Raw genomic sequence first — 26,868 nt, 5'->3', positions numbered from 1 at the left:
AAATGGAGCACACGTGTGTGTGTGCCCTAACACGTCCAGGCTCTGCACTGGGTAGGTAGGTCTGTCTCTTTTCATCTCTAGCTCCCCCTTCCACTTTTTGAATGTATTTTCTTTCTTTTAATATAGCGTGTTCGAGACACAGAATATCAAGGTGAGTGAAACCATGTAAATTACATGTCTATTTTCAAAAACTCGCTCCATGAGAATTTTTCTGCACAAACTGCGTGTATTTCAAAACTGGCTCAAGGAATCAGCTGAGAAATCAGATTAATTGTTACTATGTGAAAATTTGCCCTTTGCTTTGGATGAAAGTACGGCAATCCACACGCTCACATCTCAGACCTGAATGTGTGTCCAATCCATGATGCATGTAGCGTGTTCGGAACACGGAATGTCACAGTGTGTGAAAGTATGTAAATTACATGTCAGTTCCAACGTGTCGGTTTCTGGTGTACAGCACAAAGTCCCGGTCATGTGTATATGTACATATATTCATTTTCATATTTTTTCCATTAAAGGATATGACAAGATATTGAACATAGTTCTCTGTGCTATACAGCAGAAACTTTTCAAAAATCTGTTTTTATATATAGTGGCTAACGTTTGTAAATCTCAAACTCCCAAATTTATCCCTTCCCACCCCCTTTCCCCAGTAACCGTAAGATTGTTTACTATGTCTGCAAGTCTGTTTTTGTTTTGTAGATGAGTTCATAGTGTCCTTTTTTTCTTTTTTAGATTCCACACATAAGTAATATCATATGGTATTTTTCTTTCTCTTTCTGGCTTACTTCACTTAGAATGACGACCTTCAGGTCCACCCATGTTGCTGCAAATGGCATTATTTTATTCTTTTTTATGGCTGAGTAGTAGTCCATTGTATAAATGTACCACAACTTCTTTATCCAGTCATCTGTTGATGGACATTTAGGTTTCCATGTCTTGGCTATGTCTATAGTGCTGCTATGAACATTAGGGTGCGTGCATCTTTTCAAATTAGAGTTCCCTCCGGATATATACCTAGACATGGGATTGCTGGATCATATGGTAAATCTATTTTTCGTCTTTTGAGGAACCTCCATACTGTTTTCCATAATGGCTGCACCAAACTACATTCCCACCAGCAGTGTAGAAGGGTTCCCTTTTCTCCACAGCCTCTCCAGCATTTATTGTTCATGGACTTTTGAATGATGGCCATTCTGACTAGTGTGAGGTGATACCTCATTGTAGTTTTGATTTTCATTTCTCTGCTAATTAGTGATACTGAGCATTTTTTCATGTGCCTATTGGCCATTTGTATGTCTTCATTGGAGAATTGCTTGTTTAGGTCTTCTGCCCATTTTAGGATTGGGTTGTTTGTTTCTTTGTTATTAAATGATATGAGCTGTTTATATATTCCAGAAATTAAGCCTTTATCAGTCACATCATTTGCAAATATTTTCTCCCATTCCATAGGTGGTTGTTTTGTTTTGCTTATGGTTTCCTTTTCTGTGCAAAAGCTTATAAATTTAATTAGGTCTCATTTATTTATTTTTGCTCTTATTTTTATTGCCTGGGTAGACTGCCCTAGGAGAACATTGCTGAGATTTATGTCAAGGAATGTTTTGCCTATGTTTTCTTCTAAGAGATTTATAGTATCTTATCTTACGTTTAAGTCTTTAAGCCACTTTGAGTTTATTTTTGTGTATGGTGTGAGGGAGTGTTCTAGCTTCATTGATTTACACGCTGCTGTCCAGTTATCCCAAAACCACTTCCTGAAGAGACTGTCTTTTCTCAATTGTATATTCTTGCCTCCTTTGTCGAAGATGAATTGACCATAGGTCTGTAGGTTTATTTCTGGGCTCTCTATTCTGTTCTGTTGATCCATAAATGTATTTTTCCTTGCAATTTATTTATTGAAGAAATGAAGTGTTTTGTTCACTTGAGCACAAATCCTGGAGTTTGTCAGTGGTCCCAGGGGTCTCTGGTTCTGCTTTTCCTGTAAGTCGGTGGCACAGTTGGAGTCTTGATCAGACCCGAGCTGGACTGTGGGGCGGGCATTCCTCACAGGCAGCGACGTGCAAGCTTCTGTCAGGAGGCGTCTCGTGTCCGGTTGTCTTATTCTGTGATACGAGCAGCTGTAATTCATCGGGGGTTCATCACTCATATAAAGACGGCGACGTTCCCGGCCTTCCATTCCTCACCTGCCAGTTCGAACACATCCATGAGGAGAAGCTGCGTTTGCTTGTCTGTCCCCCACTTGGACAGAAGGCAGTGTCGGGCCGTCCTTGTAAGTACTGAGGGGCCCTGAGCAGTGGCAGCCCTCCCGGCCCAGCCTGGGGCCGGGGCCTGGGCCGACGCGTCCTCACGGCTGTGACTGCCCCTCAGCCACAGCCACCGCCAGGCGGACGGGCCGCCTTGTGTCGCAGTGTTGCCATAAAGTCTTGAAAGCAAGTCAAGAGATGTGTTTGAGGTAAGATTATCTGAAATCACTGGTAGGCCAGCTCTGCCACCCGCAGTGGTCTTCTTCCTACAGAATGACAAACCCCAGGAGGCACTGAACTCCCCTGGGTCTTTAACTCCCACGAATGGAGCTGGGCCATCTCCTGCCGGTCTGCGGTCGGAAGAAGGAGGGAGCTTGACACCTACGACAATGAACAAGTGCCTCCAGCTCTGAAGACGCTGTTTCCAGTAGCAGCTCGGCCAGATAGTTAGTCTGCCTTCCTGACCTGTTTCTCTCTTTCAGCAAAGACAGGGTTACCCTGGATAAGGGGTGAGATTTTCTGTTGTGTGGCTTTGAAATAGTGCAGACTGAGCCAAGAAGTCAGTGGGGGATTCAGACCGAGCCCCTGGAGGGACCAGACGCTATTTCATTCGTTCGTGTATTGCTAGCAGTTAGTTTTAACGCTTGTGTGGAGCAGTGCCTGACCAACTTTTACTAGATTCCAGCGTAGTTCCCTGACAGGATGTGGGGGGGACCCTGGCCTCGACTTACAGCCGTATCTCCTTGAGACGGGCTTTTCCTGAACCAAACCTTCGTGACAAGTTGGGAGACGACTCTTGGACAGACTCGCCTTCCTCCCTCTTCCCCCGCTAAAGCCTTGGTTAACCTAGGAATACATCTTATTTCTGACCTAATCTCAAATTTAAACCAAAAGCAACCTCTCCTTTTCCCCACATACACACACCAGTTGAATTTATCAAGGCAGCTGCTCACTGAGATTTCCACATTGGGTATAAATACCACCAAAAGAAAATGGAAACAAAGCAACGTTTATTGCATGTGAAAAGCAGTCACATGGAAATTAATAAGGGCCAGGAACAATGAAAACATACATTCTGCATATTTCCTGTCCTGTTCCGGAAGCGGATGGCTCACTCTTCACTCTCGTGGACCACCATCTGGGGGAAGTGGGCATTCTTAGTTCTGTCAGGTGGCAGAGAGGCATTTCTGCCTGCTCCCTCCCCCAGTGAGCATCTGGGGCGGGCTTGCTTGCGTATCTCAGTGGGACAGGGGATGTTCTCTGGATTTCAGAACGCACAACTGCTCACGTGGAGCAGTCACCCCACCTGAGACGGGCCCTCAGAGAAGGAGCCCAGGTGTCTAGGAACCTACACGTGCAGTGACGGGGACTGGCCCGCAGAGGGCGCGCGAAAGCACCCCGCCGGTTCCTCTTGAGGACGATGCTAGTGGTGCTTGTTTTATGGCAACTTACAGACCTGGGTTTAGCCCGGCTCTTAGCTCAGTGGCTTTATGCAAATGCTTTCCTTTCCTGAGCCGGAGACTGACCAGCTCTAAAGTCGAGGGTTCTCTAAGGTCCTTTCCAGCTCAAAAGTGTTTCCATCACCACGGGTTCCGCCCCTGGAGCCGCATCCGCGGCTCCCTACCCAGGGCTTCGGAACACCTACCCGGCTGGAGGTGAGGTCGCGGGTCTTGGCGCGAAGCTTATTGACTTGAGATTCTGCAATATCGGCCCGTTCTTCGGCCTCCTCCAGCTCATGCTGAGCTTTTCGGAACTTGGTGAGATGGGCATTGGCTTGTTCATCCTAAAAGCAAAGAGCCGGGCGGGTAAGAGCAGCGTGGCCTCTCCTAGAGCTAGTGGAGAGGAACAGACCAGGCGCCATGCTAGGATCGTTCTGTCTGACTTACGGCCTCCTCAGCCTGCCTCTTGTAGGACTTGACCTTCACTTGGAGTTTGTCTACCAGGTCCTGTAACCTCAGCACATTCTTCCTGTCCTCTTCGCTCTGAAAGAGGCCATGGGAAGGTACTGAGACAGGAGGGGGCAGACGGGCACGAGGTCCCGCCAGTCTTCTGGGGCTAAAGAGTTTCTTCCTGTTTCTTGGAGCGAGGACCCAGGGTGGTGTTTGCATTTGACAGAGAAAGTGCCGTGGGGTTTCCACTTACCTGGTAAGTTAACTCCTTGACCCGCCGCTCATATTTCCTCAGGCCCTTGACAGACTCTGTGTTCTTCTTCTGCTCTGCCTCAAGCTCGAACTCCAGCTCTCGGATCTGGGGAAAGGGTTAGGAAGTTAGCCTGGGGCTGGAGCATGGGCGGGAGAGGCGGGAGGGCTGTCCTCTTTGCTGGAGTCCATCCCGCAAGTACCCGCGTCTCCAGCTTCTGGATCTGCTTCTTCCCGCCCTTCAGGGCCAGCTGCTCAGCCTCGTCCAGGCGGTGCTGCAGGTCCTTCACCGTCTGCTCCAGGTTCTTCTTCATCCGCTCCAGGTGGGCGCTGGTGTCCTGCTCCTTCTTCAGCTCCTCGGCCATCATGGCCGCCTGAAAAACAAATCACACCAAGCTGTGGACAGAGGTCAAGTGCCTGGAGCTGCCCAAGTCTGGGTACCCAGAGGACCGGAGCCACGCTAAAGACAAAGGACAGTAGGCAGTGTGATGATTGGAATCTGTGAAGAGCTACACCCGGTATGTAAAATAAGAAATGAAACCAAGGGCTGATGGAAATGATTTCTTCCCTTTTTAGTTTAAAAAAAAGTTTAGGCCTCCTAGGGACTGTCCCCCACCCCAAGGAAATTCCTCCTTTCATTATCACCAATATGTGTTTCCAGAGGAACCCGGGACCTGGAGGAGACTGGGTTGCTGCCTAACGTCATGGGCCTGGGGTAGTGAGGTTAGAACCGGGCTGTGGGTAAACAGAGCAAATTAGTCACGGGGTCGTGTTCTCCATCAGGCAGCAGGCGGCGCTGTGGGAGCCAGGGCACAGGGCCAAGGCCTCAGAGCAGGGAGGTCAGGGGCTGGTGGGAGGTGACACTTGGTGAGATCCTGACATCTCCGGGTCTTATCTGGAATCAGTCATCCATGGAAGGAAAGAAGAGCATTCCTCTCTGCGGGCGTAAGAATCTAATCTAATCCCTTCCGGTCTTTTTTATCCGTACTCCATCTGTCTCATGTCCACTGTTTAAGTGTGTGGGAGGGGACACGCTGAGGGGGAGTGGGGACAGACTTCACACCCCTTGTGCCCCAGGGAGGCCCCACCTGTCTAATGGGAACTTTCTCGAGGCGGTGGGGGGGGGGGCTTTGGTGAGATAACAGTTGGTGGCAGCCATACAGAGCAGCAGGGAGCCTCACGTCTGTGATGGCCTTCTTCGCTTTCTCTTCAGTGTTCCTTGCGTCCCTGCTGGCATCCTCAACCTCGCTCTGGAGCTGCGTGATGTCTGTCTCCAGCTTCTTCTTGGTGTGGATGAGGCTGGTGTTCTAGGGCAAGAGAAGGGGGGGTTATGCAGGCGTGTCTGAGGCTGGACTCTCCCCTCCCCTGCCCCATCCATCCCCCTCCCCTCACCTGGGTGTGCAGCAGCTGGACGCGCTCACTGGCGTCCAGGAGCTCCTGTTCTGCGATTTTCCTGCTCCTCTCCGTCTGCTCCAGGGAGGCCCGCAGCTCCTCCACCTCCGCCTGCAGCAGGTTGGCTCTGCGCTCCACGATCGCCAGCTGCTCCTTCAGGTCCTCCTGGCCCCGGAGAGCGTCGTCCAGGTGTAGCTGGGTGTCCTGGCCAGAGAGTAAAGGCAACGTCTGGTTGAAGTGGAGCATCAGGACCATGAGCCCAGCCCACAGCTCTGCATCTCTGAGGGCAGGAGAGGCTTCCTAGCAGGGAGCGCTCACACCTTCAGCTGTCCCTGGACGCTCCTGAGGTGTCTGAGGGTCTCTGCGGCCTGGCGGTTGGTGTGGCTCAGCTGGATCTCAATTTCATTCAGGTCCCCCTCCATCTTCTTCTTGATCCTGACGGCCTCGTTCCGGCTCCGCACCTCGGCGTCCAGGGCACTCTGCATCGTCTCCACTGCTCTCTGGTAGTTCCTCTTCAGCTGCTCCACCTCCTCGTCTTTCTCCGCCATCTTCCTGTCGATTTCTGATTTCACTTGGGTCAGTTCAAGCTGGATTCGGAGGATCTTGGCCTCTTCATGCTCAAGGGCAGCCTTTGAAGATCAAAAAGAGAAGAGAAATGGTGCCAGTGATGGGACAGAGCCCCCTGTAGCACCCTCCAGGGTTGTAAGGCTTCAGTGGAACATTCATGACTCTAACTCTACAATATTCAAAACTATCTTCTAAAACGATTGTTTGTGTGGGAGGTAATTAGGAGTATTTGTTTTTAATGGAGGTCCTGGGGGTTGAACCTGGGACCTCGTGCACAGCATATGCTCTGCTACAGAGCTGTACCCTCCCCCACCAAACTCACTCACCTTTAGTGCAGAAATAATACCTGTTTTATTACCATTTTTATTATACTAACAACAATATTTATATCATCATACTTAAGGTACTTTAAAGATTTTTTTAAATTCATCTGAAATTTTTGTGAAATCTCATTTTTCAGACCTATCTTAATGTAATGATTTTCTCCAGTAGGTTCAAAATAATTCACAGGTATTATTTCATGCGATTTGATAGGAAAGGAGCCGGCATTAGGGCTGTGACTTTACGGAGGCAAGAATTAAGACACAGAGAGGGGCCCGCTGGCCTCCCAGGTGGGAGCTCCGCCATCCCCGTGTCTGTTCCCACCGCTGCCTCCCCACATCCGCTCACCTCCGCTTCCTCGAGAGCCAGCTGGATATCAGCCTTTTCCAGCTCGATCTGCTTTCTTGATTTCTCCAGTTCATGGATGGTTTTACCATTCTCAGCAATTTGTTCTGTGAGATCCGCTATCTCCTCTGCAAAGAAAGACGTTCCGATAGCATTTGAGTGCCTCTGCTCAGGTTTCCAGGTGGAGTGAGCACCAGCTAAGTGCTTGTAATGAGTTCATCACAGTTCTAAGGATGCGGTTTCTCAGAGATAAGGTACAGCACACAGAGACTCAGAAATAGCCCCTCAGCTGGCGACACTCCTGTGCGTGTGCACCAGCCACCAGCGCAGGGCTGCAAGCCCCACGTCGCGCCCACCACCGTCCCACGCTCTGGCAGCTGTGTGAAAAGAGGTTTCAGACAAACTGCTTACGCTCTAAATTCTTATTTTCTCGTTTCACAGTTTCAAGTTGATCTAAGGCTTCTTCGTAGGCATTTTTCAGTTTGAAGAGCTCGGTGCTCAAGGAGCGGGACTCCTTCAGCGATGCCTCCAGCTCCGCCTGGCTCTCCTCGCACTTCGTCTTCCATTCTGCCAGCACCTGGGGCGTGGGGTGGACGGCACCTCTGTTAATTAGCTCTTGTCCTCCAGGCTTCTAAGTATAACCGTGAAGGTAAACACAGAACTGGGGCCACCCTCGGCTGTGTCTCTTGTCTGGCTCCTTGTTCCTCACTGTTGACTAACCAAGATTTTGTCCCACAGATTTACTCCAGATTGGTAATTGGTCAGTAACAACTGCCATCACCCCAAAGCAGTGGGTCCTCTGAGAGGGAATTAGCCGGGCATAATTGCCCTTTTCCTAATGTGAGAATGGCCCTGTGCTTCTGAACACTTCATTAAAACTTCGGTTCAAATCAACCCTACCTGTCATACTAAAGAGGAGGCTCCCAGAAGGCCTCTCAGTGGGACCCGAGTCAGAGTCCCACATTGGCCACCCAGACAGACCAGCCATATGGGGAGCAAAAATGCTGGGGGCTGGACAACATGGCAGAAAGTGGTCTATCTCCACGGACAGTGCTGGGAAGGGCCCTCCCCCTGTCCCGCTCCCATTTCATTTACAGATGAGGAAACTACAGCCCAGTGGAGTTCAGGGACTTGCCCTAGGTCACACTGCTCCCGGGGCAGCGTCAGGGCTGGTACCCCTCTTCCTGCTTGCATGACTACCTACCGGGAACTCCCACATCACCGCATCCCACCTGCAGGGGGCTGACCCCCCACCTTGTCAAAGTTCCTCTGCTTCTTGTCCAGGGCGGCGGCCAGGGAGTTGGCTCTTTCTACATCAACCATCAGATCCTCCACCTCTGCCTGCAGCCTCTGCTTGGTCTTCTCCAAGGAAGCACATTTAGCATTCACCGCCTCAACCTGCTCCTCAGAATCTTGAAGGCGCTGAGCAAGTTTTTTCCTTAAAGAACGTGAAAGAAAAGCAAATGCTGTTTACGTTTCAGTCCTCTTGAACACTGGTGATTCCTGCTTGATGAACAGCAATCTATGTGATTCAAACACCCATTTGCTTTTCCAAGCCCAGGAGAACTTCCCATCTGCTAAAAATCAGTGATCGATAACCGCCTTATTTCTAACCAAGATCACAGTGGTTTGTCCTGATGAAATGTGCGGACACCCGGTCCCTCTAATGGCACCGCGCTGCATTAAAACACAGAAGAGATGGGGAAACATCTGGTAACAGAACAGATTTGTTCCCAAGCAGTTCTAAAGGCAGTGTGCCCTGTGTCATTTTATCAGTTAGGGGTTCCAGTTCTCCTAAAGACAAATCGAGTTGCGTACTTGGCCTCCTCCAGCTCCTCCGTGCGCTGGATGGCGTCCGTCTCGTATTTGGTCCTCCACTGGGCCACCTCGCTGTTGGCCTTGGACATCGCCCTCTGCAGCTCGGCCTTGGCTTCCTGCTCCTCCTCGTACTGTTCCCGCAGCAGGTCGCAGTCGTGGCGGGAGGACTGCAGGGCGTGGGCCAGGGCGTTCTTGGCCTGCAGAAGCCAAGAAAGAGGACAGCACCCAGTGGACTTGTATTTTAGTGTCATGTGCGTGACACAATCCAGTGGCACCTACTGAACAAAGCTGCGCTTTGTTTCTGCATGTGTCACTTGAAAACTGGGTCAGAGGACCAGGCTGACAGGTGATCTACCTTGCTCTCTTCCTCCAACTGCCTCTTGAGCTCTTCTATCTGCTGCGTAAACACTTGCTTGCTTCTGGAAAGCTGCGACACTATGCTCTCCTTTTCTTCCAGTTGTCGACTCAGCTCACCTGTGTCCAGGAGGAAAATGATTTAATTTTACTCATTCGTCAAGTCACCAAGTTTCTATTGTGTGTGAGGCACTGTGCTGAGATCTAGGGAGAGTAAACTGTAAGGTGTGGTCCTTTCCTGGGGGTGAAGGGACATGTTCATGAAAAAGAAACTGAAACACACCCTGAGAAGACAGTGTTAGAAACTTCTAGAAGTGTGGAGTGACTCTGTCAGTAAACCTTGTTGAGAATAATTGTAAATTTAAACATTAACCCCCGAAAAGTCCCGTCAGCCCTTTCAGTGCCTGGTGTTTCCAGCTGTTTGTCGATTTGTCATTGGGGGAGTCCTGCATCCCTCGGCCGCGTTCCTTAGGACGTTCTATCTTTAGCGCCTTGAGGTTGGACTCCTGGGTGGCTATGGTATTAAGTATATACGGTATGTAAGTTCTGGCCTATATGCTTATGTAGAGGTAAGAGTGGGGAAGAAGGGTGGGGGAGAGGCCTTAGAACTCCAGAGGTGGATCCCAAGATCACGGTGCAAGTGGCAACTAAATGTCTTTCCGTCCTTGTCTTGGCTGGGCCGCTGGCAGCGCAGCGGTGCGGCCGTGCTGACGGGCTGGAGGACCGGTGCTGGGGAGCCAAAGCCCCGGGGTCGTCCCGTGTGTTTTTATCACGCGCCGAGGGCCTGTGCAAAGCGCCCATGCTTCTTCCTTGTCTAAAATGCTCCCCTGCAGACAAGTCTGAGTTGGGTACAGCAAGACGTAGAAAAGCCGTGGGACTGGGTTTCTAGCCCTGTTTCTGCCCCTTCCAGTCTTTCTGAGGCAAGGCTGTATGCACTTTGAAAGAGCACAAACCAGACGGTAGTGTGAGCCGTCCCTCCTCCTCTCTCGTTCTCCTGGTCTCGCAGTGCTTCTGAATGGCCCTGCCGTGGGTTACTCCAGCTGCCTCTCTTGAAAACATGCTTCCCTAGAAATCCTCCCCCAAACACCGCCTTCCCTGCTGACCGGCTGCCCTGTCCGCTGTCTGGGAGGTGCGGCCCTGCCCGCGGCCTGGCGCTCACCAGCCTCCGTCTGCAGACGAGACTTCTGCGTCGTCAGCTCGCTCATGCTCCTCTGAGTTTCCTCGTTCTTGCCCCTGGCCTCGCTTAACTGATCCTCCAGAGTGCGGCATATTTTTTCCAGATTTGCCTGAAGGGTTGAGAAGGGGGAGGGGATTAAGTCAGTACTTAGATGGGAAGGACCCCAGGGGATCCGGCGCCCTGCAGCCCCGGCACCTTGGATTTGGAGACGGTCTCCACGTTGCTGGTGAGGTCGTCGAGCTCCAGCTTGAACTCGCTCTTCTCCTTCTCCAGCTTCTGCTTGACCCTCTGCAGGTTGTCGATCTGCTCCCCCAGCTCGGCCACGCTGTCCGCGTGCTTCTTCCTCAGCGCGGCCGCCGTGGCCTCGTGCTGCAGGGTGGCCTCCTCCAGGTCCCGGCGCAGCTTCAGGAACTCGGCCTCCCGCTTCTTGTTGAGCTCGATCTGGGTGGAGGTGACGCCGCCCGCCTCCTCCAGTCGCTCGCTCAGCTCCTCCAGCTCCCGGGCGTAGTCGCTGCGCTGTTTCTCCGTCTTGGCGCGGGTCGCCCTCTCTGCCTCAATCTCTTCTTCCAGCTCCTCGATGCGAGCCTGTGAGGGCAGACGGGCCCCAGGGGACTCTTGACTTTGAATGTCCAGGACGGGCTAGTTTCCATTCCCATTAGACAAACCCACTCTTGGGCTTCTCCTGAAGAAATGCAGATGTTGCTAATTTCCTTTGATACAAATTTTTCCTCCCTCAACCTGGTCAGCACCTAAGATATCATCCATTCCAAGTACATGTTGGAAATACTTCAATTATATATTTTGTTTAAATTTATGGAAACATTGGTCACCACTACTGCATCAGCCTAGCAGAAAGGAGACCAGTGATGCAGGCCGACCTGTGGTCCCGCCCGCCAGCTCTAACTCCTGTACGACAGACACAGCCGCCCACTGTGCGTGACCTCGTGTAAAAGAAGAACCCCAAGCGCCTCCTACCTGAAGCTCTTTGATTTTCTTCTGAAACTGGAGGCCCAGAGTCTGCTCATCTTCCACTTTGCTTTGCAGTTGACCGTACTCAAAATCCTTCCTGTGGAGGGAAACGCAGAACACGTGAGGGTGAAACGGCCGGGACCTCGCACTGAGCTCGGGGGCTGCGGGGCCTACTTCTTGAGCCTCTCATCCAGCTGCTGCTTGTCGTTCTCCAGATCCAGTATGGACTCCTGGGCAAGCTTCAGGTCTCCCTCCAGCTTCCTCTTGTTCCTTTCCAGGTCCACGCGGAGCTTCTTTTCTTGTTCCAGGGAGCTTTCCAGCTGCAAGAGGCACCATTTCCTTTTGAGAACAAATGCTTTGAACCAGAGGATTCCTCTTCCAGCCCCAGGTCCAGGATTCCTGATGAGCATTATTTACTTACATCGTCGACCTGCTGCTCCAGCTTGCTCTTGATTTTGCTCAGAGAACTGACTTTGTCTTCTTCAGCTTGGAGGTCATCCAGGGTCTGCTGGTGGGCCTCCTGGAGGGCCTTCTTCTCCCTGGTTAACTTTGCAATGGTTTCATCCAGCCCAGCAAGTTCCTCAGTAAGGTTTTTAACCTAAGAAGCAGCCACAGGCCATGATTAAGAAGAGATCAAGTTGCACTTGCAATGACCACGTCAAGCTGACCCTCGGAGAGCGTACCTTGTTCTCTGTGGCGTGTTTCTCCTTTTCAACCTTGGCCAGTGTCAGCTCAAGGTCATCTATGTCTTTCTTCAGCTCTGAACATTCGTCCTCCAGCTTCCTCTTCTTGGCCGTCAGCTCAGCGTTGATCTCTTCCTCATCCTCAGCTCTCTCAGTCACCTCCTTGATCTTGGCCTCCAGCTGGAACTTGGCTTTGATCAACTGATCACATCTTTCCTCTGCATCCAACAAGTTTTCACTTTCCTTTAAAAAAAAAAAAAAGAACCAAGATTTCCTTGAATGGTTTAAAGATAAGGTTTGTAACATTTCAATACTTTATCATATATGAAGTCCTTTATGAAGCACCCCAACTAAAAAGCAAAAATCCTACCAAAAATCCAGTTTTCTTAAACAATCAAATCTATAAGGAAAGTTAAAAAAAATAAAAAAGGTTCCTAAACACATACAGCTTGTACTTGGAGCTGTAGGTCATTCTTCTCTTGCACTAGGGTCACCAATTTTTCCTCCAGTTCCTTCCTTTTTGCCTCTGACTTGGCAAGTTCATCCTTGGTTTTCTGGAACTCTTCCTTCATGGTGGCCATCTCCTTCTCGGTCTCCGCACTCTTGAGGAGGGGCTTGATCTTGAAGAACAGTTTCATCCAGGGCCAGTGCTTGACGTTCATGAATGAGCGAATGTTGTACTGGATGCAGAAGATGGACTCCCTGAAAACAAAGCATCAGTGATTTCTGGAGAGACTCCCCACTTCTCCCGAAGAGCTCGGGTTTGAGCACAGACCCCACGCCACCTTCTCTGCACCATCTTCTGGAACTCCACACGCATGAGGAACCCTCTGCACACAGCTTGTGTCCGCGTGATCAGCTTGGCCAGGCGGTCATCCCGCATCTCCTCCAGGGTTCCCAGCAAGCCGGCCTTGAAGAACACCTGGAGGAGAGGAGGAGGATTCGGGTCGGTGTTCTGCAGAAGGCAGTCAGGGACTGTAGGCCAGCATCTGTCGGAGCTGATGCAGTACCTTGGTGTGTCCAAATTTGTACTGAGTGTGGTCAATGTCAATGGAGGCCAGCAGCTTTTCACACGCCTTCTTGCTGTCGATGAACTGCCCCTCAGGGATGGCACTGGCATTCAGCACTCGGTATCTGCCGTTGTCGACACAGAGACAAAGACAAACTTTGGAGACCAACTGGTTCAGGCAAGAAGGCCACAGTCCAGAGAGGGAAGGAACGTTGCCCTTGGCCATACGGCTGGATAGTGGCCTGGAATCTAGGCCTACTCTTAGACAACATGGCAGAGAAAGACCTGGCCTATCAGCTAAGCCCCTGAGAAAATGGGGGGAAGGAAGCATGTCTCCCTTGGCCAAGTGGTAAGTCAATCATTTTACATGGAGGTCTGTAACTGTTCTGTTGAAACAGGTGTATTTCTCCCTCTCAAATTCCAGCATTTGCACATCTCATTAAGAAACATGTGGAACACTTCTTACGACACACCTTTGTTTAAAGTCCCCGTAGAGGATCCTGTTTGGGAAGCCCTTCCTGCAGATGCGGATGCCCTCCAGCACTCCGTTGCAGCGCAGCTGGTGCAGGACGAGGCTGTGTTCCATGGCCCCTGAGAAGAGAAGCAAGAAACGTCAGCCTCACACGGAATTTCTTAAAACCTGTGCGCTGGCTACAGAGCCAGCCCATGCCTTACCCGGGGTTTTGGTTTCGTTGGGAATTATACAGCGCACAAAGTGAGGGTGAGTCGTTCTTAAATTTGACATCAGCTTGTTCAGGTTTTCCTAAGAGAAGATTAAATTTGACAGTAAGCCTATACTGTAGGCTTTTACAAACACAGAGACACACTGTGGTGAAAAATAAGAAATATATTTTAAATGCATCATGAATTCTAAGGAATAATGATATCATTTAACTCTTTCTGTTAATAGTCCTGTGGCTTGAGGTGTAGACAAATAACCGCTACAGCCGTCTTTTGCTTCACAGTGAGCCAGAAACGAACCAAGCACAAACTAACCAAGTACAGAGCATGGTTTCTGCAACACGAAACAGCCCTCCTCCAGAAGTAACTGGAGAGAAGGATCAGGCTGCACCAGGAGCGTGAGATGCTGCTGCCTGTGACCTTCGGGCAAGTCAGAAGGTTTGCACGGAGGCCTCCCAGGCTGGCCAGCCAGCCAGGTGCAGTGTAAAGTGATCATTAAGCTGAATTCTGGCGCTCCATTTGTTAGACTTCATCCGTGTGCTGTCACTGCCGCCCGCCCCCTCTAAGTGACAGAAACCAGATGAAGACCACATCACTATTCTTGGCCAAGCCAAGTTTACATCTCTGCACTACTCATTTTGAGACGACTGATAATTGCAAGCCAATTACAAGCAAATAAATTTGTATTTTTCTTACCCTGAAAAGGGCAGAGACAGTTTGGAAGGAAGAACCCTTTTTCTTGGCAACTTTCTTCTTTCCACTGTCAGCTGAAAGAAAGAAAAGATGGTGTCTGCTGTTAGCAGACCTACTGAGATGTTTCAGTCCTGCGGACGGACTGAAGGGAGAATATGGATACGAGGCCCTCCCTCTGCGGAGTCTGTTACCGTCCGCCGTAGCGAAGGTGGCGTAGAGGTGCGCCAGGAGCCTGTTGGATGACTTCTGGTACAGCCCGACCACCGTCTCGTTCAGGGGGTCCTTGTTCTTCTCCAGCCAGCCCAAGACGCTGTAGTCCACGGTGCCCGCGTAGTGGATCAGGGAGAAGTGGGCCTCGGCCCGGCCCTTGACCACCTTGGGCTTCTGGAAGTTGCTGGACTTGCCCAGGTGCTGGTCATACAGCTTGTTCTTGAAGGAGGTGTCCGTGGCCTTGGGGAACATGCATTCCTCTTCCAGGATGGAGAAGATGCCCATTGGCTGAAAGCAGACCACAACACAGAGTTACAATTCTATTTAAGCATTTTTCTCTGTCTGTGTAATTAAACAAGATGCAGTGAATAATCGAGCTGTCACAGAGCTTGATTTCTGCAACGAGACAGACCTTCTCGATGAGCTCGATGCAGGCAGCCAGGTCCATCCCGAAGTCGATGAACGTCCACTCGATGCCCTCCTTCTTGTACTCCTCCTGCTCCAGCACGAACATGTGGTGGTTGAAAAACTGTTGCAGTTTCTCGTTGGTGAAGTTGATGCATAGCTGCTCCAGGCTGTTATACTGACGCCAAAACACAATGTTCACATGAAAGTTAGGCTTCTTTTCAAGTCAAAGACCCATCAGCCTTCTCGAGCTAACATATTTATGCGTTCGGATCCCATCTCCTCCGTGGAGTGTTCTCCGAACTTCCTGCTGGAAGGTGTCTCTCCCTCCTCTGAGTCCCAAGGCCCGAGCCCCTCCCGGGCACTGACCGCCGCTGCTCTGTGTGTAGCTCGTCCTCTGTGTGCCTTACGTCTCCTTTCCTCTACAAACTTGCAAGCGCATCTTTATATTCACCTGCACGTCTTATACCTGCTAGACGTCAAATGTATACTTTGATGAATGGCTATATGCTTCTAACCCAGAGCCAGTAGAGTATTTATGAAATATTGCAGGACTGGCTTATTATCAACTTCTTCTCTGTGTTTCTGGTCTCCCTACATCAGTAACTGCGGTTTTTTTTTCCTTTTATCTGTTTGATGATGTCTTTAAAATTCCGCTTGACACAAGCCTTCCCCCTTAATACAAACCCTCCCACATCCTCTTCTACATGATCCACCCTCCATCCAGTTTTTCTCCAAGATGTGATGCTGTGACATGTGGACTGCCTTGACATCTTGAAATGAAAACCAACCGCCTGTACAAAGCCACATGAAAACATGGATATAAGTAACTCAAACCTCAAAGATCTCAAAGCCTGCGATGTCCAGGACGCCAATGAAGTGCTGCCTTGGTAGCTTGGTGTCCAGCTGCTGGTTGATGCGTGTGACCATCCACAGGAACAGCTTCTCGTAGACGGATTTGGAGAGCGCGTTCACAGCATGGTGAACCTATTAGGGATGGGTCAGCCAGCGAGTCCCAGGCAGTGGCCATCGGGTGCCCCTGTCCCTTTCCAGCCTCGTGGGAGTCACTTACCTGATCCACTGTCTGGCCTTTGGTAACATACTCATTCCCGACTTTCACTCTGGGGAAGCACAAAGCTTTCAGGAGGTCCGACGAGTTTAGGCCCATCAGATAGGCTGTCTTGTCAGCCACTGGCAGGAAAAGAAGGTTGAATACAAGAGAAAACCTCTGATGGCTGGCCAAGTGGAAGACCCACTCTGAAAGTCATCCAGGTGTTTCAGCGCTTGGCCAGCTCGTCTCCGTGCAATCTCCATTCTGTGTCTCTAAACTACTTATCGGTGGCCGGTGGGAGCTAAGTCACTCAGGATAGGATAGATTTTATAAAAAGGCAGCATTGGGTTCCAGAAAATCCTGGTCACTTGTCTTTGTATCTGAAACAGGATCATTCTAGTGACTCAGCAAACGGGGCGGGAACTGAGCCTGTAGGCACCTTAGCCCTGGAGAGGTCGCCTCTCCAGGCAGAAGCAGGATTAATCACTGTCAGAAGAGGCACCGAGTGATCTCGGCTGAACGGCCCCCCCCCAGCTCTGGCACCCGGCCCCGCCGCGGTGGGTTTGTACCTTCGGTGCCGTCCGGCTCTGCCTGCTCCTCCCGCTGCTTCTGCTTGAACTTCATGGTCCCGTAGTGCATCACGGCCCCCGTCAGCTTGTAGAGCCCAGACTTCTCCTCAGGGGTGAAGCCCAGGATGTCGATGGCGCTCTGGCATTGGAGGACGGCACGTCAGCTGGCTGCCAGCAGTGGGGGAGTCCCCCCACCTCCCTCCAGGTCCTACTCACATCCGTGGCCAACAGCTCCTCGGCATCGTCGATGCTGGCCACCAGGATCTCACCCTGGCTGATGAATGGGTAGTCATAAGGGTTGGTTGTGATCAGCAGCAGCTCTGCAATGATGAACAGTTAGAGGAGGTCACAAGGACGCAAAGAAAACATCTCCCTGGAGGCTCTGAGCTCCTGTATTCTGGGCTGAGACTTTGCTAAGTGCAGAATTAGAATCTCCTTTAAACAGCCCTCGTACTCAGGCTGTGGCTGTGGCTGAATATAAAGCCTGTCCATGCAACACAGGCTAAGAACCCCTGGGAGAATATTTAAATGCAGACAGCACGTAGCAATGTAGGCTGGCAAAGACTACTAGGGAAAGCTGGCCGAGTGTGAGCCAGGACAGAGCCCACGTTGAGGGAAGTGCTGGTCGTTTGGTAAACCACAGTCTTTTCTAAAACCTCTTGGAAGGCTGCAGGCCCGTTTCTGGGTGGGCCCAGAAGACCGTGTACATGGCCCGTTAGGTGTGGAGCAGCGGGCAGGGTGGACATCCACAAGCTCAGCCGGTTTTGCGTTGGCCTCAGTGTTTGGTGAAAGGTGGTTTCTGTGCCAGAACACAAGGGGGCGCTAGAGGACAACTAAACAGCTGTTCAGACCGGCTCCATAAACCAGCGCGCAGGCAGCGGTGGCTTAGTCTTTTACTGGCCATTGGCATCTGTTTTTCACATTGGCACGTCACCGTTAAAGCAGCCACATCCCGTCCCTAAAACAAACTTCCTCTGCTGGCCGTCGGGTCACCTCTGCATAGACACAACTACTCTCTGGTCATCGAAGGGCTGCAGTGCCCAAGACCTGCCCCTCTGGGGAGGTCCTCACCTATGAGCTCAGGCTTCTTGTTGGAAAGAATCTGGTAGAAGATGTGGTAGCTTCTCTCAGCCTTCAGCTGGAAGGTCACTCTCGATTTTTCCAGCAGATCTAGGGACACAAACACGGGACTGTTTTCCCAGTTGCTCCCCTGATGTCCTGAGACATCGTCCGATCCCAGGAACCTACTTACACGTTTCAATGTCTGCAGAGGCCAGCTTCCCGGTGGTACCAAAATGGATCCGGATGAACTTGCCCTGTGGGGGAAGGGAGGGGGTGTGCCCGGACTCCGCGTCGTCTTACCAGCCTCCTGGGTAGCATGACTGGGGGCCTTGTTCTCCGGGAATTTGCGGTTAAGTATGTCGTCCTCTCTCCTTGCTCTTCCCAGTTTGCTGGGCCTCCTCCGTCCACCCCCTTGTTCTGCACTGCCTCCCCCCCACCCCTCCCCGTCCAGTCAACAAAGTTAACAGTGAGTCTGACCAAGATGCAAATCAAACCATCCCTCTTACAGGGTCCTTCAGTAGCTTCCTGAATGAAACCCACAGCCCTTCTCCTGGCCTCCACGCTCGCATGCTCCAGGCCCCTTCCCAGTAACCCTAGCACACGCCCTCGTTCCTGAGCTGTCTACGAAGGTATCGTTGTCCCAGCTGTCCTGTTGACTTGTTTCCTTTCTGCTGTCCACCCCCAGGCCCGCAGGCTCTCTCGCCTACTTGCAGGCCTCAGAGGAAATCCCAGCCTGACTGAACGCAGACTCACAAAGCGGGACGAGTTGTCGTTCCTCACGGTCTTGGCGTTCCCGAAGGCCTCCAGCAGCGGGTTGGCGCTGATGATCTGGTCCTCCAGAGTCCCCTGGCGCAAGGAGTCAAGGCAGGAAGAAGCCACACCGTGACTGTGGGCTCCGTCCTCCTCGCACCCTGGCGGCTCCAGCCCCGGGTGACGCCAGTCCCTCCCTCCCTGACTTTCCAACCTGAGGCTCAACCAGGTCACCAGCTCATCTCACTCAGACCACTCTGACCACTACTGTGTTTGCCTCTAGTGGGGTGTCTTGATTAAAACCCCTTTAACTCTTCCATTCCTTGATTCTCCAGTCATCTGTGTTCATTTCATACTGTTGTTATATATTCGTTTCAAAGGCAAGTAGACGCTACAGCTCTCTCAAATTGGTGTGTGTGAGCTGCTCCCAAACTGGCCTTTCTGAGTGGAGCCTGCAGGCTTACGTTCCAGGCAGTCACAGGATCTGGTCCTTTAGTAAGGTCAGCCACATACCGGCCGTCCTTCAAGATTTTAAATCCTGGCCTGCGCTCCCTTCCTTGAAGAGGTGGGATGCCGCCTCCCCACGCCCCCTCATTCTGAAGTTAAGACAGAGCTTAGCAGCGGAAGCAAAGCCTTCCTCTCTCCACACCTTCATTTTGGAGTCCTTCTTCTTGGCAAGGTCTCCAGTAGCTGCAATTGTTGCAAAGTACTGGATGACACGCTTTGTGTTCACCGTCTTCCCTGCCCCGGATTCTCCGCTGTTCGGGTTCAATGAAAGAGAAAAAGAAACAAGTCCTGTTAGTGTAAACGGGCCCCCTGAGATGTCACCTGAGCCACATCACACACACACCTACCAGACCAACGTGAGACCCCGCGGAGAGGCAGGGGCCCAGGGGAGACCGGCAAGCGGAGCTGGCCCGGACGGGGAGCTCCCTTTCCGAGGCCTCGCACGCCTCCTGCCCGCCCCGTCCACCTCCTCATCACAGTCTGCGTCGTTATCAGAACACAGCGAGGGGTAGCCCTCCCTCCTGCGCTGGGGACAGAGCCACAGCTATAGAACCGCTCTGCGCCTTGGACACTTACGTGATCAGAATGGACTGGTTTTCACGATCTGCCAAAGGAAAACAAGAAAACAGCATTGCTGGCAGCGTAGAAAGAGCCCCCAGTCCTCCTCCACGTCTCGAGCAGTCAGAGTTTGCCGCGCAAGCCCCTTTCCCACTGCCATTCTGTTTAGTCCCACGTGGGAGCACGGAGAGACTGAGACAGGCTCAGAGGTTAAGGCCCCGCTTACAACCCGCCAGCAGCTTCCCAGCTATTAGAAGTGGGAAACAGTTGACCTCTGTTTTTGGTTCACAAAGATGTCAGTTTCATATGGTATAACCCACATTGTATTAAATCCAAACTCCTCACCAGGGCCTAAAAGGCCCTAAAACGTCTGGCCTCTTTTTCCTTCTTTAAGCACTTTTACCCTCTGTCCTTTGTGTGGCAGCTGCACATGGGAGCGGGAGGGGGAGGGGGCGGGCCCCTCCCGGAGCCCTGCCCTCCCAGGCTTCCTCCTTGGAAACCTACCTGTGAGCATGAACTGATAGGCGTTGTCAGAGATGGAGAAGATGTGGGGCGGGGCCTCCTGGCGCTTTTTGCCTCGGTAGGCCGCCACCACCTCGGGGTTGTACACTGGCAGCCACTTGTAGGGGTTGACGGTGACGCAGAACAGGCCCGAGTAGGTCTGTGGGAGAGTGAAAGACACATGTGTGCACGTGTGCACAAAGCCCACGCCTTTTGTCATCTCACTCTTCTTTACAAGAAACTTGTAAAGGAGGCAGGATACAATTTCTCGTTACAGACGAGGGTGCAGCCGACCTTGCACAGCTGGTAAGTGACGAGGCCGGGACCCCACCTTGGCCCGGCTCGTCCCCCAACTCCAGCCTCCTCCTTCCAGCCCTCTGCCCCTGCCCCATTCATCTCTGCTGTCTCCTCTTCCATCACCCGCCCCCCTTTCTTCCTCTTCTTTTTCCATCCCCCTCTTTTGTGGAGCAGCTTAGCCAGACACTCATCCTTCAAAAGCCCATGCCCCCCACAAGCGTGTCCACCCCCACCCCGGACGTCCCAGGAACCCCGCAGACGTGAGCACTCACGTAGATCATCCAGGAGGTGTACCGGTCCTTGAGGTTGTACAGCACGGCCGGCTCGTTCAGGTGCGTCAGCATGGCCATGTCCTCGATCCGGTCGAACTTGGGGGGGTTCATTGCGTACACGTCCTCTGGCTTCACCACCAGGGTCTGAAAGGGAAGGGGTGCAGTGCGCATCTAGGGTTCTCTGTGCGTCTTGCCTGCAGCCGTGGGTATCTGTGTCCTGTGCCCAGATGAGAGGGAGAACGCGTGGGAGGAAATGCCTGTTTGACAGCCCGGGAGACAGGGCTGGGGGGCGGCTTGCGTGGTGGTGGCAGGGTGTGATATTGTTTCCATCACTCAGGGCTTTTGTTTTTCCCTGTCTCCAGCGAGCCTGAAGCGAGGGGAGGATGACAGAAATGAGACGGGGGGGTCTCTGGGCAGATGCGGGGATGACGCAGGCATGGGAGCCAGCGGGACCCTCAGCCCAGCAGTGCCAGCCGGGCCGAAACCCAGCTCTGGCAGCTGATGGGTCTTTGCTGTCTACTCAGCGAGCACGGCGGGTCCACTGGTGTCCCTGGGGCAGGGACAGAGAAGGAGGCAGGTGGCTTGGATCTCTGGTCTGGCTCCCTGAAAGCAGCTCTGAGCTCCCAGCCCCTAAGCCCACATCTTGTCCTGTTCAGAACCACCCCCCTCAATGCTTGAGAGAGAGAACCCAGCCCCCTCCCCTTCTGGGGCTGGAGCGTCACAAGCCAGGAGAGGGAACCACGGGGCAGAGCAGGGGTCCTGGGCACTGGTGGGCACCTTCGTGCTCCCCTCTAGAGGAGAAGCCCCCACCCCAGCGCCCTCAGGCTCCCCGCACTGGAGGCCTGGGAGCCGGGCTTCTGTCCCTGTCTGGCCCTCACCACCTCCTCTCTGAGACCACTTGGAAGATGGTTGGTTTCCTGGTCCTGCCTCTGGGCAAGGTGGCGTGAAATGTGCCTTCAAGCAGGGGTTCACTTAAGCTACCATGCCCACCAGCCCTCCCCGTGAGGGTCCAGAGTATCTTAGATCATCTTCATTACGTCTGTTCTGTCTCCCCCAGGCTTTGTGAGCCTGCTCTCAGCTCCGTCATCTGAAATGTGCCACCTGCCACCCTCCGGAGCTCAGTGCCTGCAGTGCCGCAGGGCAATTTCCCTTCATGCCCAACCCAATGACACTACTTCCTTTATTTCTCTCTTGTGGATTCCACCCCCCCCCTTTTTTTTTTTAAACTTTTCTTAGAGCATTTCCAGATTCTCCTGGTCTAGATTCCAGAAAGTAGTGAAGTCCAGAAATCCTCTGAGCACTCCCACAGTAGCCTGGGCCAGAATGTCGTGGGCTACACTGCTTATCGCCTTTGTGAGATGGGAGGGCCGCTATTTCACACTGCGCTTGTGGGCGCTAGGGTCCCTCACCCGCTTTCCTTAACCTCCTCAGTCAGATAGCTATTGCTAGATCAGTTAGGAAAAACACAGGCCACCAAAGTAGGGTGTTCTAAAAGAGGTCCTCCTCCTGGGGCCTCCCAACCCCACACCCTTGGGATGCACAGAGCTGGCCTCCTCTGACCTAGAGTGACATGAACATTGACAAAGGCACCTGAATGTGAATTGCTTTGAGCAGCCACAGCCAGGTTCTTCTCCCACCCTGTAACCTGAGGCCAGTGTTCGCTCTGCTCTCTCCAAGGACACCTGGGAAGCTAAGGCAGTGACGGCAGGTGAGGCATTCCGGAGCCAGAGCCACATCCGGGAATGGCTGGGTGTGGGGCCGACATGCAGACTGGGCAACTGGGAGGAACAGACGGGGCGGCCAGCCTGCAGGGGGCGCGGACGAGGCTTACCCTGTTGTCTTCCGTTTCCACCGTGACCTTCCCATCCTGGGTACTCTTAATTTTCCCCTTGGCGTATTCTTCCTTTGAGTCGACCACGAAGCAGTAGGTTTTGGCATCAAAGGGCTGGTTCTGAGCCTCAATCCTCTCCTTTTCCGACTTCCGGAGGAAGGGAGCGGCTATGCCGAACACTTCCATTTCAGTGTCGCTGCTCATGGCGTCAGCTGGAAGGTGAGCCCTCCCGGTGAGCCCCGGAGGCGCCAGCCCTGCCCCCCAGGAGCCTCCCTAGTGGAGCCCCACCCACGGGGAATCAAACAGGCGCAGTTCCTGCGCAGGGGGCACGGAGCACGCGCAGCCCCAGCTCTCGCACTCGCAGCCCCAGCTCTCGCACTCGCTGGGGCTCGGCGCGGCGCGGGGACCCTAGAGCTGGGCGCAGCTCTTGGGACCTCACTTTCCTCTTCTGTAAACCCAGGTGCTGCCGAGGGCAGATTTAAAAATAAACACCATCACAAATAAACGCCATTTTTCAGACAGTGTGCTCGATGGTAACCAGCTAAGGAACTTTGGAACCATTTTGATTCAAGGCAGCTACCTCTCTGCACAAGGAAAGTGGCTCTGCTTCCTTCGGTTCTGTCCTAAGAACAGCAGTAGCATCTGACCTCAGCGTCTGTTTGGAAAGTCTCCCCAAGTGCTCCCTCCTCTCCTCCTCTCCAGCCTAGGTTGTCCTGCTCAACGCTCTACAGGACTTGTGCTCCAGGCACTGGACGTGGGAGGGACTGGTCCCCAGGAGACTTCCAAGCCAAGGGACCTGACCTGCTTTCTCACCTGAAAGTCACAGCCACAGCAGGACAGCGGACAACAGCAGCCGTGGGAAATCGGATCTGCAATAAAAACGCAAAAAGCAAGCTCAGGACACGTGGGAGTGTCTGGTTCGGTTCTGAATTGGGTCTTGATGGATTCACTAAATAAGGACAAGGACTGGAGGGGAGGGTATAGCTCAGCGGCAGAGTGTGTGCTTAGCACGCACGAAGTCCTGGGTTCAATCCCCAGTGCCTCCATTAAAACAACAAACAAAACACTAATAATAAATAAACAGACCTAATGACCTCCCCCCAAAAAAGACGTTTTTTTAAAAAAGGGTAAGGACTGATAACTTGAAAAGAGCCTGACCTCAGAGGCAGGCTGCAGGAGCAGGTGGGACTCGACCCACCGCGGAGCCATTAAGGCAGTAAAAGCCCCCATCCGCCCCACACCTGGCTCCTCCCAGCCCACTACGGCTCTGTCCTCACTCTGCAGAGCCTCCCATTCAGGGCAGCAAGGACAGAACACTGTTTAAAAAGCTTTTGGACCAAGCCATGGTCAGGCCCCGTCTCCGTGAATGGGGAGAAATCTCAAACTGACCAACTGACACACAGCCAGCATGGCCTCGAGGACAGACACCTGCAGGGCACACAGCCCAGGTCGGGAAGGTGAGTCCCCCTGGCCTCGCACAGACCAGAGAGGCCAAGGGGATCGCTGGGCCGTGGTGGACGGGCCGTGGTGGACGGGCCGTGGTCAGGGAGCATCGAAGCGGCCCTGCCCAGCAGGCACTCGAAGACGGGGTCGGGGGAGGGTGGGAGGAGAAAGCAGGGGCTAGAGGGGGCGTTTGGGCCGGAGCACTAGCTCCACATCTAACTCATCCTCACCGAAGCCGGGCAGGGCCGCACGCGGTGGAGTCTGGGAGTCGCGTGAGGGGCGCAGGGACTTACCTCTGCCCACGGCGCAGCTACAGAGGGGCAGCTCCCGGGGCTTTTATAGCCCCCCCGAAGCCCCGCCGCTCAGCCCTTCTCTATATTTGGAAAGAGGGTGACCGACGCCACAAGCTGAGCCGCAGCGCCTTCCTCACTTTTGGTCACTGCCAAGGGAGAGGTATATATAGAAATAGGCAGGGTCGGCAGCCGCCCAGCTGTAGAAGGCTGGAGGTCTGAGATGCCTTTCTCTGGACTTGGGGCTGGTGTGTCTTCGCGCAGTGCGATGGGACAGGCTCTGGGGGGTCCCGCCTGACTCCATCCTGTGCGTGCCGCGCTCGGAAATCAGTGTGCGCCCTGGGGACAGCGGGGGCTTAAAAATCTTTATCTGTGGGAAAAGGGATGAAACTGAGGACACAAAAGTTAAAAATCCTCTTGGAGTTTTGAGCAAGACTTCTTGTCACAGCACAGGGTTGTGACAGGACTGTGCCTGTAAAACTTGTGCCAGGAACAAGAACAACAATAACTACAACAACAATAATAATCTCCTCCTCTCACTGTGTGACGCTGTCTCATTAGTGTCATTGTTAACTTGATCCTTCCCTAAGCGCCAGCAGGACCAACAAGCAAATTAATGACAGGGAGCTATCCCACCAGCCAGAATCCACAAGAGCAGCTGCTTAAGGACCTGCTGCTATTAAGCTACATCACCGCTTAGGAAGGACCAGCTGCTGCCTGAGGGGGGGCAGGGGAGGGGGTGCCCCGCAGAGAAAGGGGGGCGAGGGGTGTCTAGCAAGCGTGGTTGTTTCTAAGTCAGGGCGGGAGACACAAAGCCTCAGGAGAGGAGTGAGGGTGCGACTGAGGCTCTGCCGGCCCCAGTTCTCCTTTATGTTTGTTAGTTTTTCCCCTTCTTGCTGACAGATCTTTAGGTGGGCATCCCGTGCTTCATTCTGAGTCATGTCAGCAGTCCCCACTTGAGAATGAAAACTGCCCCTCCCGACGGACCCACACCAAGCGCGGACACAGAGGCCACTGGAAGAGGCGTGGGTGGGCAGGCGGAGCAGGGCTTTTGTCCCCGAGATGCAGGGACATTAATTAAACACCCGCTGTATGCTGGCCCTAATGCAGAGCACGTTGAGAACATAAAGAAATGGGAAATGTAGCCTTTCTCCTTAACACGTTCTAGGACACAGGGTGGGTGAATCATTTTTGAGAGTTAGGTGATTTTAGCTCAAAGCACACATTTATGAAGTGCCTGCTCTGTGAAGGCCAGGCAGGCGAGTGGCCACCAGGGGGAGAGTCAGAAAGCCCGAAACCTGCCCGCTGTGGGCTTGCTGCACCTCACCACCCCTCCTCCAGCTGGGACCGACAGCCCCTTCCCTGCAGCCCCTCCTCCTCCAAGAAGAGAGCCCGTTCCTCCGAAAGGGTCCACCGTGTTCTGAGAGGGACTGGTCTCCTTGAGGTCCTGCCCCACCTGCCCAGTGACCCGTCAGTCCAAGTCTTTGTGCCACCGGCCGGCCATCTCCCTGGGAGGCCCGTCAGGACAGGTTCGTGTCACCTGTGGGAGCAGGGCCTGTGGCAGGCCCCGTGGGGCCGAGGGGCAGTGTGAGGGGCCCGGGCTGCATCTCAGGTGGTGACACATGCAGGGCTGCCATGGCAGGGGGAGGGGTGCTGGCAGTTCCTTCTTAAACACCCAGAGTTGTTGCTGGGTGGGGTTTTGTGGGCCACAAAATAAGGCCCAGTTAGCTTTTAGCTTTTGTCATCACCAGTTTACCCGCCTCCTGTACAACCATATTCATACCCACCTCCAGGAAACTGCGAGGACGTTTCCCATACGGGATTCCTTTGAGTTCCTCGTAAAACATCACAGGTCCCGCTACTGAGCCCAGTTCGAGCTCTGAAAGGCTGGCGCCTCCCACGCCGGCTTTCCCCGAATCACCACCCCATCCTGCTGCCGTCAGCTCCCTCCTTGGGCAGTCGTGGAGCATCCAGCGGGGAATCTTCGGGTCCTTTGCTGGGCAACCTGCTCCTGCACATGAGGAAATGGAGGGTGGGAGGGTGGGAAGCCTGCCCGAGGCTACAGGAAGAGGGTCAGAGTTGGTGAGGAGGGTGGAGACACCGCTCTCCAGAGCCATTTTAAAACCAGAGATCAGGAATGAACAAGGACTGCCGTTTGGGCAGTTCTCCGTAGGGAAGGGAAGCACTGCACGTCCAGACGGCCTAGGCCTGAATCCCACCGCTCACCATTCACCTGTGTGATGGCGAGCCCCGCGCCCGACTTCCCTGGGCCTCCGTGTTCTCCTCTGCAACATGGGGGTGATGCAGCTGCCTCGCAGACGAGTTACACGCGTCCGTAGGATATTAAAATGCCAGGCGCGCATGCCTGGGGCTGTGGGCTGCACGCTGTAGATGTTAAGTTTTCCTCTGCATCTGGAGGTTTCCACGTGTTACAGTATGGTGGGACTGGTTGTCTTGATGACCCTGAGGACATCATAAGGGATTTGTTTTATTGAGATGAGGAGGGAGAGAGGGACACATACGTGTGTTTTTTAAAGAGGTTTCCATCCAGAGAGGGAGAAATCTTAAAGGAGAGGAACTCTTGGTGCTCAAATAGGCAGCTTTTGGGGGCAACCGGGTCCTGGGCTGCTGTGGAACCCCTCCCCCGTCAGCGGGGGACAGATGACTTTGTATATTATTAGCCAGCTTTATGGGAACAGGAGGAGTCCTCGTTCCTTCAGCCATCACTCGGCTAG

At 53.0% G+C, this 26,868-nt stretch overlaps 1 protein-coding gene and 2 long non-coding RNA genes across 4 annotated transcripts in view; 2 read left to right on the top strand and 1 right to left on the bottom strand.

The window, feature by feature from the left end:
- LOC141573554 (uncharacterized) overlaps window positions 1–24,062 on the top strand; it is a 78,555-nt gene extending 54,493 nt beyond the window's left edge. The window contains exon 3 of the long non-coding RNA XR_012499361.1: window positions 23,103–24,062. This is a non-coding gene — a long non-coding RNA (uncharacterized LOC141573554). The remainder of the gene's footprint in view (window positions 1–23,102) is intronic.
- On the bottom strand, window positions 3,234–24,288 carry LOC105077559 (myosin-3). Of its 2 annotated transcripts, none has more exons than XM_074342150.1 (41): window positions 24,137–24,288; window positions 23,214–23,269; window positions 22,401–22,612; window positions 20,570–20,713; window positions 20,004–20,160; window positions 19,518–19,545; window positions 19,084–19,192; window positions 18,438–18,530; window positions 17,875–17,938; window positions 17,694–17,792; window positions 16,839–16,942; window positions 16,623–16,761; window positions 16,075–16,193; window positions 15,840–15,989; window positions 15,010–15,180; window positions 14,579–14,885; window positions 14,391–14,461; window positions 13,689–13,776; window positions 13,487–13,604; window positions 13,015–13,138; window positions 12,790–12,926; window positions 12,451–12,706; window positions 12,005–12,247; window positions 11,743–11,919; window positions 11,496–11,641; window positions 11,328–11,418; window positions 10,548–10,937; window positions 10,335–10,461; window positions 9,177–9,295; window positions 8,822–9,018; window positions 8,258–8,441; window positions 7,415–7,580; window positions 7,007–7,131; window positions 6,091–6,399; window positions 5,771–5,974; window positions 5,560–5,685; window positions 4,582–4,752; window positions 4,383–4,487; window positions 4,127–4,222; window positions 3,886–4,023; window positions 3,234–3,378 (listed from the first exon to the last, which is right to left on the bottom strand). In XM_074342150.1, exons 3-41 carry the CDS (start codon window positions 22,602–22,604, stop codon window positions 3,352–3,354), a joined length of 5,823 nt encoding a protein of 1,940 aa, XP_074198251.1. In that variant the 5' UTR covers window positions 22,605–22,612; window positions 23,214–23,269; window positions 24,137–24,288; the 3' UTR covers window positions 3,234–3,351. The 2 variants fall into 2 exon arrangements, with proteins under 2 accessions (XP_074198251.1, XP_074198252.1); XM_074342151.1 differs by lacking the exon at window positions 24,137–24,288 and adding an exon at window positions 24,074–24,127.
- On the top strand, window positions 4,747–18,753 carry LOC141573553 (uncharacterized). The gene is made up of 2 exons (XR_012499360.1): window positions 4,747–4,896; window positions 18,370–18,753. It is a non-coding gene; the product is annotated as an uncharacterized LOC141573553 (long non-coding RNA).
- Window positions 24,289–26,868: the final 2,580 nt, after the last annotated feature.

The sequence above is a fragment of the Camelus bactrianus genome, chromosome 16, assembly GCF_048773025.1.
Source record: "Camelus bactrianus isolate YW-2024 breed Bactrian camel chromosome 16, ASM4877302v1, whole genome shotgun sequence".
Lineage (NCBI taxonomy): Eukaryota > Metazoa > Chordata > Mammalia > Artiodactyla > Camelidae > Camelus > Camelus bactrianus.
This window is presented reverse-complemented; position numbering and strand designations above follow the sequence as displayed.